The sequence below is a fragment of the Terrapene carolina genome, unplaced genomic scaffold (genome assembly GCF_002925995.2).
Source record: "Terrapene carolina triunguis isolate 2854851 unplaced genomic scaffold, T_m_triunguis-2.0 Scaffold139, whole genome shotgun sequence".
NCBI classification, from domain to species: Eukaryota; Metazoa; Chordata; order Testudines; family Emydidae; genus Terrapene; species Terrapene triunguis.
Window position 1 is genome coordinate 13,146,596 of NW_020664490.1, and position 12,826 is coordinate 13,159,421.

The 12,826-nt window shown below is 42.5% G+C and overlaps 1 protein-coding gene across 1 annotated transcript in view; it reads left to right on the top strand.

Annotated features, from left to right (window-relative positions):
* LOC112119328 (FRAS1-related extracellular matrix protein 2) overlaps positions 1-12,826 on the top strand; it is a 209,253-nt gene that overhangs the window by 189,177 nt on the left and 7,250 nt on the right. The window contains exons 17-22 of the mRNA XM_024217948.2: positions 2,641-2,833; positions 3,597-3,701; positions 4,892-5,019; positions 5,112-5,246; positions 9,230-9,356; positions 11,789-11,976. Coding sequence (XP_024073716.1) covers positions 2,641-2,833; positions 3,597-3,701; positions 4,892-5,019; positions 5,112-5,246; positions 9,230-9,356; positions 11,789-11,976 — 876 coding nt within the window. The remainder of the gene's footprint in view (positions 1-2,640; positions 2,834-3,596; positions 3,702-4,891; positions 5,020-5,111; positions 5,247-9,229; positions 9,357-11,788; positions 11,977-12,826) is intronic.

The following is a 12,826-nucleotide window of genomic DNA, read 5'->3' on the forward strand; positions in this document are numbered from 1 at the left end:
ATATGTCAAACCTTTTACCATGTTAGCTCTTTTAGCTAGGGGTTTTTTTCCACTCCCGTCACACACAAACTCAATTTAAGACCTTTGGTTGGTTGGCTTGTTTTGTGCTATATGAACATGCAGATGAAAAACAAAAACTCATATGTAAAGATCAAGAAAAGGCCATTTGGGCTGGCAGCGATGGTAGAGATGTGTTTAGTTATGGAAGCAAATGGGTTTGAATCTTGACTATGTGCCAGGAGTGCAAGATTGCCCCTCAATCAAAGGCAAACCAAATCTCCTGTGGAGCTGCATCACAACGTGCATTTGTCTTAACATAAGTTAATATCCTGTTTTATTGCTTTGGAACAACATGCCAAATCTGTGCCTGAGGTAATTCCATTGAAGTCAATGGAGTTACCTCAGGGTGAACTTGGCCCTATTTGTGTAATACATAGTGTGACAAAGTTCCTCCTCTATCTTGGTGGGTCCTGCACTTATTGGCGGATTTTCTTGCCTCAGAGATTCACCATGTGGGTTGGGGAACAGCCCAGAAACCTTCCCCTCTGGAAGAACCCACAGTCCAGGTCAATTGGGAGGTTTGGGGGGAACCCGTCCCCGCCCTCTACTCCGGGTTCCAGCCCAGGGCCCTGTGGACTGCAGCTGTCTATAGTGCCTCCTGTAACAGCTGCATGACAGCTACAACTCCCTGGGCTACTTCCCCATGGCCTCCTCCAAACACCTTCCTTAGTCTCACCACAGGACCTTCCTCCTGATGTCTGATAACGCTTGTGCTCCTCAGTCCTCCAGCAGCACACCCTCACCCTCTCAGCTCCTTGCACCTCTTGCTCCCAGCTCCTCACACTCACACCACAAACTGAAGTGAGCTCCTTTTAAAACCCAGGTGCCCTGATTAGCCTGCCTTAATTGATTCTAGCAGCTTCTTCTTTATTTGCTTCCAGGTGTCCTAATTAGCCTGCCTGCCTTAACTGGTTCTAGCAGGTTCCTGATTACTCTAGTGCAGCCCCTGCTCTGGTCACTCAGGGAACAAAAAGCTACTCATCCAGTGACCAGTATATTTCCCCTCTACCAGACTCCTGTACCCCACTAGTCTGGGTCTGTCACAATAGTTGACTGAAGGAGCAATTTTTTGTCTAAGAACTTCTTGGCATTCAGTACACCTAGACAGGAAAGCTATTATCTTGATCCAGAAAAAAAGTTCCTGAACATATTTAGTAGAACCAGCAAAGGAGCATTAATCTTAACTGACTTAACAGTAGCACCTAATATTAGCTGTGAGGCCACTTTATTACATAGCACTTTAGGAATCATAAATACACATTTCAAGATCAATTGCTAAGTACTGGTAATAACAGACACCTTATAACAATATTTTTCTATTATACTTACTTAGTTCAGAATGTGAAGTGCTGCAAAAAAGTAATATTGCCATACTTGTGGTTTCATGTATTACTGTGCTTTTTGTCTGGGATAGGAAAACATAAAACACGAGTGAGAGAGACCCAATAAATGGAGCTGGGTGAACCCAGAGAGGGTTTGGATTTCACACAACTTGTAAAGTTTTAAAACAGCGCTAGAGGTCTTGCAAAACACTTTTAAAACCCTTTAAGATATTAATCTGGGGGAGATATTCAAAGCCATAAATGGCAGTTAAGTGCCCCTCTCCCAATGAAATTGAAATCTTTCCACCCTTCTCCCATATCCTCTTACCCTTTCCCCTCCAATGCAACCCATGGTGTTGTAAAAGTTCCTCCTCAGTTACAAGGTCTGGATGACCCTATCTCTAATAATAGGGCAGTAATGGCAGTATTATTTCACAAAAAATGAATATTAAATTAAATAGATATAAAAAATCTGTTCAGAAAATAAAAAGGGCATATAAGTCAGATAATAACTCTATTGTATATAATAGTGATTTTCTAACCTTGTTCTTCTTTACTTCGTAAAACATACCTTTTCTGGCTGAAAATATTTAAATATAGTATTAGTGTTTATATGATATAAACCAAAAATATTCTTTTTTAAAATCCAATTTAACTTTCTAATTCTTTTCAATTGAAAGTATTCTAACTTGATCCTTCAATGCACTATTAGTATTTATTTATGGGAATGCATGCAATATGACACCCGCTGTCTACACACAGAAGAAGCCACAGGTCGAGCCATGAAGAGAATGTAATCTAAGGCTTCAATCTTGCAATGAGCTCCATGCAAATGCAGGGTCCTCCCATTCGGAGGTTATTGCAGGATTTGACATCTCAGAAGATGAGCACTAGGTGAAGATTGAGAGAGAAGGATAAAATGTACAAGCAAAGATTTGTTTTGTTTTGTTAACCGGCTATCCCCAACTGGTTCTCTATCTAGCCATTGTTAGTTGGCTATTTACAAAGACTGAACAAGAATACATATTCTGCTTCAAATACAAACAGGGCACTTGAGAAGATATGTATCCACATGCAAGCCATTGAAATTCAGTGCTTTATTCATCATGTATAATTTGGAAGAGAGCGTACTCATCTCATTCAAAATGTTTACAGTAATCTGTATCTTCTGTATTTTTTGCTTATGCATTAGAGTTGTCTATACTGGACTATATTTCATTACCATGTACTGAACTAACTGATTTTGGTCTTTGGATAGGTCCTCAATCTAGTGCAGTCCTACGTGACCTTGCGAGTCCCCTTGTATGTCTCCTATGTTTTCCATTCGCCTGTGGGTGTAGGTGGCTGGCAGCATTTTGACCTACAGTCTGAACTTCGGCTGACTTTTGTGTATGACACTGCCATCTTGTGGAAGGATGGAATTGGCAGCCCACCTGAAGCAGAGCTCCAAGGTATGTGTTCAGACTTAGTTGATTTTTACTCTTGCTCTGTTGCAGAAGCCTTAGTTGCATGCAGCAGAATAATTTTTGAAGCAATTGTATATGAAAATATTGCTTTGTAGTATATATGTGAAATAATTAATTGCAAATAAACTGCCATTGGTCAGCCATTCTGTTCAATATTTATTCTAGAAAGACTCTCTGATTTGGAAAGTCTGTAAACTTGACTTCAGACGTGTTATTGCATTGAATGAAAAATATCAAGATATTTATCAATCACTTATGAAAAATCATAAAATTCCATTTTCTTACATGTTGACTGAAATTTAGGATTTGTTGTGTTTTTCTATTCCATTGTCGGGCAAGCTGTCATGGATTATAAAACTTTTAAGTAACATGAATTCATTATTCTGCTGGCTATGAAATATTGCATAGTTGGAAGCAGTTTTAACCTCAGGGAAGACACATGCATTAAACTCTCTGTCTAGATGAATGTTTGAGTGTGGGTACCAAGCCAAAATCCTTGTTCTTCCAAGGAGGCATGTTTTATAGTTTGGAAGACTGTTGTACCACACAAAGTATGGGCCCTTCATATAAATTCTTACTTGACAGTCACCATGGGTAAATCCAAAGGATGTCAGCAGACTCCCTGCCAAATTGTTGACTGACTTGGCAATGTGAAATAAAAGGGTGCCAGTGTTTTTTATCAAACCATGACTCATTTATTAGCCATTTGCATGCTGAATAATCAGTGCTACTTGGCATCTGCTGGCAGGTTCTCTCTACCCAACCAGTATGCGCATCAGTGAAGAAGGGCGTTTGGTTGTCAACTTCAAGACTGAAGCCCGATTTCATGGTTTATTTGTGATGTCTCATTCTGGTAAGTCAATTCTGAGGTCTGATAATATCTCATAGCTGTGAATTTTATACTGTTTATTATCTTATTCCTACTGTTAAAATCTGGATCTTTTTAATGTGCTGTGCACAGCAGCAGGGGCTTTGTTCTATGCCAGTGGTTTTCAACCTTTTTTTCATTTGCGGACCCCTAAAAGTTTTGAATGGAGGTGCTGACTCCTTTGGAAAACTTAGGCATTGTCTGTGGACCCCTAGAGGTCCATGGACCACAGGCTGAAGACCATTGCTCTACGCTCATAAATTCATAATGTGTAACGAATTTCAGATACATCATGCCATATCCACAGCTGGTGTAAATTGGAGTAGCTCCATTTATTTGAGCAGAGCTATGTTGACTTATACCAGATGAGGATCCGGTAGAAAAGAGTATGTGAACCATATTTTGCTGTTAATAAAATGTTCAGTGGCATTTAATCATATGTGAGGCCTTGATCCTGCAATCAAATCCATACAGGTTGACCCTTGTGCCCCATTGTAGCCCCATTCACTTCAGTTAGACTACATGCAGGTGTATGGTTCCAACTGCACAGATAAATTGCAGGATCGGGGCCTAAGTGTACTTCTGGACATGAATGCTGAAGGTGAACAAGAATATCTGAATAAATTAAACCCTCCAAACAAGATCATATACATTAATGTGTGTTGAAGAAAAAAAGCATCATTAATGAAATTATTTTAGTTTATCCAAGTTTCATTAACCAAAAAAGCTCCTTTATAGCAATTCCACTCTTTCTTTACTTTTAAAATACATACTGCATTTTACATCCAGGGCAGAGCTGAAAGAGTTACAATACAGCAGAAATTGTTTTACGTTCCCTGGGTTGGCATTCCAGGTTAAAAATAGGAGGGATTATAGATCTTTACCATTCCACTCTCCCTGTTTTGCCTTTCCGTTAAATTTAATCTTTATACAGCTTTGGTTGCATAGCCCCATAAGAGATTGTTTAACAGATATTTGAACAAGAGTCAAGCAGGCTCAGCTGTATTGACTGTAATTGGTTTTGTTTGTTTCAGTTAATAAAACCAATGCACTGTAAATGTATTAGCATCAGCCGTCATATTGTGGCTTATGAATCTCTGGGAATGCTTTTCAGGTTCTGAGAATCTGCAGCTAGACATTTAAACTGACAAGCTTGTCTGTTGACATATTTCTAGCTTCCTCTCTGAGCTCCATGGTTATGTCAGCTGATCACCCAGGCCTGACATTTAGCCTCAGCCTCGTGCGGAGTGAACCAACGTACAACCAACCAATACAGCAGTGGAGCTTTGTTTCAGATTTTGCGGTAAAACCTCAGATTTCTCTTCCTTGGTTTGCTCTGTCCCAGTTCTGAAATATTTTAGTGGAAGTGCCATGGCTCTCCTTTGCTTTTAACAGGTACGAGACTATTCTGGAACATACACCGTGAAGCTGATAGCTTGTACCACAGTACCTCACCAAGAGTACAGTGTGCCAGTGATCTGTAATCCTAGAGAGCCAATCACATTTGACCTCGATATCCGATTTCAACAGGTACCATCAAGAAATGTTTTGCATGGTTTTTACTTCAATTCTAAAAATGTCTTTGGTAGTCACGAAGGATGCTGGATTGACAGTCCTGGAGGCTGGAGTCCTTTCCTTATCTACAGAACAGGTACAGAATGGGCAATGACAGTGCAAATTACTCACGCTATCCCCACCAGGGTGACTCAGCCTTGACCTGGAGGGGACTACTGAAGGAGTGAGTGTGTGTCACAGGGCTTGTCTTCACTCTTGGGGTAAGTCGACCTAAATTACACTACTCCAGTTACGTGAATAATGTAGCTGAAGTTGACATAGCTTAAGTCAACTTATTCCGGTGTCTTCACTGCACTGCGATGATGGGAGACACTCTCCAGTCGACTTCCCTTACTCTTCTTGGAGAGCTGGAGTACCGGAGTCGACCAGAGAGTGCTCTTCACTAGACCTACTAAATCGACACCTACTAGATTGATTGCAGCAGCGTCAGTCTCCCCGAGAGTGAAGACCAGCCCTTAGCCTCAAGACCCAGGTGATCTTTGGCCACTCTGCTGTGACAGCTAATAGATTGTCAGTTGTTGCCAATTTTGGTCCTGGCTTTTGTGGTGTATAACTATCCACTGGAGACTGGACTGAGATCCCAAAACTGTATCATCATCATAATAGGCATCAGTATAGGAACACAGATACATAGACAGATAAAACTTAGCACTGATTCCTAAGATTTTTTAAGTGCTCTGCAAAGGTGGGTGAGCATTATTATCCACATTTTACAGCTGGAGAAACAAAAGGTGAAGGGCCAGATTGTAAAAGCACTTCGTTCCAAGAATAGTTCCACTGAAGTCAATGAGTACCCGTATCACAACTTGGGCCTCAGGGTTTGAGTACATGGTAATGCAGTCTGATCTGCGGGAGTGTAAATTGTAGAGCGCTCTCACGAGTTGTGCTCTATCTGCCCCATGTAGACCCTGTACCTAGTGTGTGTTAATGAAGTCCTGTTTGAAACAGGACTACATCATCACGAACTAGATACTTTTGAGTTCACACTAGCAGGGTCTCCATGGGGCAGTTAGAGCACAACATGTGAGAGTGCTCTACAGTTCATACATGTAGACCAGTCTGTGACACCATGTAGGCAAGCCCTAAGTCACTTGTCTCAAGGTCCAAGTGAATCAGACGTGAAAATGGTAATAGAACCTGTCTCTCCTGACTCCCTGTCTAGTGCCCTATCTACTGGACTACACAACCTTGCGTGTAGTTTTTTATTTTTTAAAATAGACTAATATGATGGATATTTTTATGTTGTCCCTCTTGGGAATTGTTTACACCATGAATGAATGAGGGTCTCTTTTTAAAAGCAAGTATCAAGTAAGTGGGAAGGGTGTCTCCCATTCTAATACTTTGTTTTTACATTTCCTTGTTGAAGCTTTTTGTGTCCTTTTTTTCTCTCCCTAGGAAAGCACTATCCTCGTGGTACTTTTACAAGACACAGTGTAACTTCATGGCTAGTGGCAACTCTACTACCCAAAGCCCAGCCTCAATATCTTGGGGACCAGGAAGAAAGAATCCTAGTACCCTTGTAAACAGCACCTTACTACCCCAGTAGGGAAAGGATTGTTTGCACAAAGCAGGAGATTTCTCCCTTTTTTTGCCATTCCCTACGCTTCCCTCTCCAAGCCTTCTGCACACCTCCTGTAGGGAGGAATTGGGATCCATGCTGCACTGGGGTGTACAACACATGCCCTCCCCAAATCCTGCCCCTTCTTTGTGCAGCAGAGATCACAGTGGCTTTGCTGCAAGAGGTCCTCTGGTCCCACCAATGTGCCCTTTAGTCAGGGATGAAAGTAATTTAAAGGATTTACCGGTACTCCAGAGTCCTGAGCAGGGGGCGTTGCCTCAAACAGAAGAGGCGTTGCCTCAAACGGAAGACGCGGGATCTTTAAATTCCCCGGGCCCTTTAAATCAAGATTTAAAGGCCCCAGGGCTCCGGCTGTGTCTGGGAGCCCTGGGGCCTTTAAATCACTCCCGGAGGTCCTAGCTGCAGAGGTGGCTGGGAGCCCTTGGGCTCAGGGGTGATTTAAAGGGCCCCGGGCTCCCGCCGCTACCACAGCGGAGCTCTGGGCCCTTTAAATCACCCTGGGAGCCCTGCCACTGCTACCTCAGGGCTCCGGCAGCGGGACTCGGGCGGCGTTTTAAAGGGCCCAGGGCTCTGCCACTTCGGGGGCTCAGACGGCACTTTAAAGGGCCCAGGACTCCCCTGCTGCGGGGACCCCCGGGCCCTTTAAAGCGCCGCCCGAGCCCCACTGCCAGAGCCCAGGGGCAGCCGCAGCAGGGCTCGGGCCGGGATTTGAAGGGTCTGGGGCTCCCCGCAGCGGTGGAGCCTCTAGCCCTTTAATGCGCCACCCGAGTCCCGCTGCCAGAGCCCGGGGGCAGCGGCGGCAGGGCTCGGGCCAGGATTTGAAGGGCCCGGAGCTCCCCTCAGCAGTGGAGCCCCTGGCCCTTTAAAGAGCCACCCGAGCCCCTTTAAATCACCAGCCGGTCTGGTCCGGCACGGCATACTGGCTCTTGCCGGTACGCCGTACCGGGCCGTACCGGCTTACTTTCACCTCTGCCTTTAGTGAATTCCTACAATGTTCTTCATCCATACAAAAATCTGGCCATCTGCAGTGGTGATAGTTAAATATTGGTGTGAATCTCAAAGATTAAAAGCAAGTAAGGTGATACTCCTCTCACCCCAAATAGTCTTTACATGTTATATTATTGAGAACCTTTGCTTAAAGTGTTTCCATCATGAAAATAATTGTATGCTTAAACTACTACCGTAACACCCACAAGTCAATCAGTGTGTGACAGTGAGACATTCATGTGAAATTGCAAAAAATATAGATAGATTTAAAAGGGAATGTGTCAGGGTATATTCACAGCTATACATAGTGTTAATGGGAACTGCATAACTATATCTTATATAAGATTCAGGTATACAGTTCCCATTAACGCTACTGTAAATTGCATGGCTAAATTCCAGTGCTACTAGCTGAAAATACATTTCCAGTTTCTTATTCATTAGACATTTACTCTCTCTAAAAGAAAAGTTTGATTCAGCCACTCTTGTTTTTCTTTCACACGCTTGTGAAAATAAGCTGGAACCCAGCTGTGTGAGTGAGGCATTTGAATTTTGAACCTCTAGGACTTTAGATCCTATAGCCTGAATCCATGCATTAAAACTGAAAAATTCCAAACAAATCAGAAAGGAATGTCTTCTATAAACAGTGTTGTTAGGTTTCATTTCCATGGAGAGTAGCAGTTGGTCTATAAGAAGAGCCTCAGTAGTACGTTTTCTGTTGCCAAATCCTGCTGCTTTGATATTTTGGAGTCTGTTCCGTGGAAAAGTGATTTCAAGAGAAATGAGTAGGTCAGCTGCATAATTTCTAGTGATAGTTTCTAATGGTATTTTTATGACTCATCAGCCTCACATAAGAGCAAGTGAGAAGATTGTTCGTTTACTGTTTGGAAAAAAAACAGAATTCTCTCTTTTATTAGTGATTCTTTAATATCTCTGTTTCTATTTATCTTTTTAAAAACAAAACGTGTGCAACTTCCAAACTGTATTCTTAGCTAATATATGTATCTTTGTTCTCCTATTACTGTTCCTCTGGTCTTCTGCCACCCCCCTCCATTGTATTCTATGCCACCTGTCACGTCTTGACCATATTTAGATTGTAAGCTCTGGGAATGTCTTCTGCTTTGTGTTTGTAGAGTACACCGCCTCACGGGGCCCCAATACTGATTGAACTGACCCTGGGTATTACTGTAATATGCATAATTAAAATTGATTTGTATCAAGTATGTAAAGGCAAACATAGTAGACACTGATGTTAATATTAATTAAGAAATTGATAGTGTAAAGAAGTGCTGTTTCATGGTAAATATATTCATATAGGTGAATACACAGACCAGATTAATGACCGCATGTTGAAGAGCTTTATGCTGTATTTTAGGTCAGCGACCCAGTGGCTGCTGAGTTCAGCCTGAATACCCAGATGTTCCTCCTCTCTAAGAAGACTCTCTGGTTATCTGATGGCTCGATGGGATTTGGGCAGGAGAGCGATGTTGCTTTCACAGAAGGTAAAATACATAGATAATGGCTAATTTATGTGACATCCCTTTACTGTGTTCCGCTCTATCAGCATTTTCTTTCAATCAGAACAAACTACCACCACGTGTCTTTCTGCTTTTGCCAGGCCTAAATGGGAATTGGCCATGTTGCTGGTCGCCATTCAGGGTTAGACCTGTTCAGCTCATTGCTCACTTCTCAGGGCAGCAATAATAATAATAGCAGTTTTTATATTCTAAGTACTTTACAAACATTGCTGATCCTCTAACAACATCCCTAAAAGGTAAGGGTAACTGCCCCTGTATCCCTCCCACTCCTGTGGTCCACTTCAGGAGTGCCCAGACAGGAGGTCTCTTGTCTCCAGTCATCACCTATCTCTGGGCACACCCCTTGTCCCCCTCCTGACAGGGAAGTTTTAAGACTGCTCAGCTCTCTGCCTTACACTGGGATATCCCCAGCAAGCCAGTCTGCGTAATGGCCAGCGCCTGTGGTTTGGCTACGAACAATGTATTGCCAGCAGTTACAACTTACCACACCACTCTGTCTAAGCAGACATGTTTATTCTTAAGGCAAAAGCATTACAGAGAAACCATATAAAAACCATAAACAGATTTAAATACCCACTAAGTATACCAGGAGTCGCCAGTCAGTCTGGTGGGGCCATAGGAGGCTAAAGTCTTTCCAACCCTTCCTCATGGGTTGGGACCCCTCTTGGACAGAAGGTCCTGTCCAATTGCTGGATCAGAAAGAGAAGGCCCCAAGTCAAATTAAATTCAGCCTTTTTATGCCAGAAGCCTTTTCTTTGTCTGTTGGTCTCTGGAAAACACAGTTTGAAGCAGTATATGCAAGCCTCTGCAGGGAGTGGTACCTCTCTAGAGATGTTTACAACCTAAGTGATTCACCTTAATGACCGGCCACTGTTTTTGATTCCTGGAGGAGCTGAGGCAACCCTCCCCCATTACACTGCATACAGTCCTGACCCAGAGTGATACATAAAGTTAATACAATATGGTCCTACGAAGATAGTGCATGGGATGCCAATATCTGGCATGTAAGTGGGTAAGTATTAATAGTCCTCTTTGTACAGATGGGGAAAACAAGGCAGATTAATTGATTTGTCCTCTCAATGGAAATCAAAGTCAAAACTGAGATTAGATTTCAGGAATTCCTGCTTTGAAGGTCTAAGCTCACACCCCAAGGAGGAGCAGCCAGATCCAGCAAACAGAGCTCTGTACTGGAACTCAGGAGACCAAGGTTCTATCCATGTCTCTGCCACTGATCTGTTGTGTGCCCTTGGCAAATCACCCAGCCTGTGTCTGTCTTGGCTATTTAGAATGTAAGCTGTTCAGGGTAAGGACTGTCTCTTACTATGTGGTGGTACAGTGCCTGGCATAATGGGACTTTAGTCTCTGTCAAAACCTTTAGGTGCTTCTGTAATACACATAATAAATAACAAGCCACATATCTCTCTGAAGACAAATTCACAGTGTCCTATTCACTATAATGGTTGTTTGACTCTTGGACATGGACTACCATGGTCTGCTACTGGCAGTGCTCTTTTGTTGCATATTTTTTGACAACCCACAAGTCTTCTATGGGTTTAGCAAGCAAAACCTGCCTTAAATTTTGGCAGGCAGGAGAAAGTCTTAAAAACTCCACGTCTCTCTTCGGTTTTGGCAAAGTTAGATGTGAACAGATTTAATCAAGTGTTAAGAGGCCAGAGTTGAAAACAAAACCACTTTGGAAATAGAGGAATGTTTTCCCATAGAGTAGATGTCATTTTCACTGTGCCAAGTGCTGCCCATCTAACTAAGTATTAGCAAGTTCTTATGCCCTGTGGCCAAGGTCTTGCTGATATAGAAGAAGGTATCTTGCTATTCCAGACACATTTTTAGAAGACAAAAGGCTGCAGTCCAAAATGGGATTTGGGGAGGACAGAAGTGGCTCTATATACCTTTGCTCCTTGTGAATTATGGGTCCAGAAGCACCCAACTCAATTTTTGAGCAGCCCTAGTGGCTGCTTTAAGTTATAGCAGCCTTTTATGGTTACTTATGGGCTATTCTGCTGGCCCAGAATAGATGGAGCACAGTACATTCTAGCCATGCCTCTTCTTGCCCCTCAGGCAAACCCCTAAGCTGGGAGCTCTGCAGGAAGGTGTAGTAGGACTACACCAGCCATGGAATGCAACCCATTCCCTACTGCCAGCGAGATTCCTGCCAGCGAGACTCCACCTGGGTTCCAGTCCATTTATGTTGCTAGAGCTGTGTAAAGGAACTGGAGCACAGCTCAGAATTGAGGTCAATTTGTTAAAAGGAGCATGCTTGTTTCTTATAACCTGCTGTTTCACAGTATACGTGTCTGACCACCATCAGCTCATCTGACGTACTTGGATACTTGCTTTACAGAATGATATATTGTATTTGAAACAATGATTGTTTTCAGGTGATATTATATATGGTCGTGTGATGGTGGATCCAGTACAGAACCTGGGTGATTCCTTTTACTGTAGCATTGAGAAGGTTTTCCTGTGCACTGGAGCAGATGGATATGTACCCAAGTATAGTCCACCAAATGCAGAATATGGCTGTCTAGCTGATTCTCCATCCCTCTTATATAGATTTAAGATTGTGGTAAGTGTTCTGCATTTAATCAAAAGCATGTGTAATTTTTTTTTTCAGATTTTCAACACAATTTGTTATTTTGAGCTTGCTGCAGGGCAAGGGTCTCTTAAAAACATACCTACCAGAAGATGTTAGGGAGGTTCCCAAACCTGAGCCATCCTTTGTAGGTGACAAATCTGAGGAATTGTCACAGACTGAAGTGTCACTAGAGGAGGTTTTGGAATTAATTGATAAACTTAACAGTAACAAGTCACCGGGATCAGATGGCATTCACCCAAGAGTTCTCAAAGAACTCAAATGTGAAATTGCGGAACTATTAACTGTGGTTTTTAACCTGTCCTTTAAATCAGTTTCTGTACCCAATGACTGGAAGATAGCTAATGTAATGCCAATATTTAAAAAGGGCTCTAGAGGTGATCCCGGCAATTACAGACTAACGTCGGTACCGGGCAAATTAGTTGAAACAATAGTAAAGAATAAAATTGTCAGACACATAGAAGAATATAAATTGTTGGGCAAAAGTCAACATGGTTTCTGTAAAGGGAAATCATGTCTTACTAATCTATTAGAGTTCTTTGAAGGGCTTGTGGACAAACATGTGGACAAACATGTGGACAAGGGGAATCCAGTGGACATAGTGTACTTAGATTTCCAGAAAGCCTTTGACAGGATCCCTCACCAAAGGCTCTTACGTAAATTAAGTTGTCATGGGATAGGAGGGAAGATCCTTTCATGGACTGAGAACTGGTTAAAAGACAGGGAACAAAGGGTAAGAATAAATGGTAAATTTTCAGAATGGAGAGGGGTAACTAGTGGTGTTCCCCAAGGATCAATCCTAGGACCAATCCTATTCAACTGA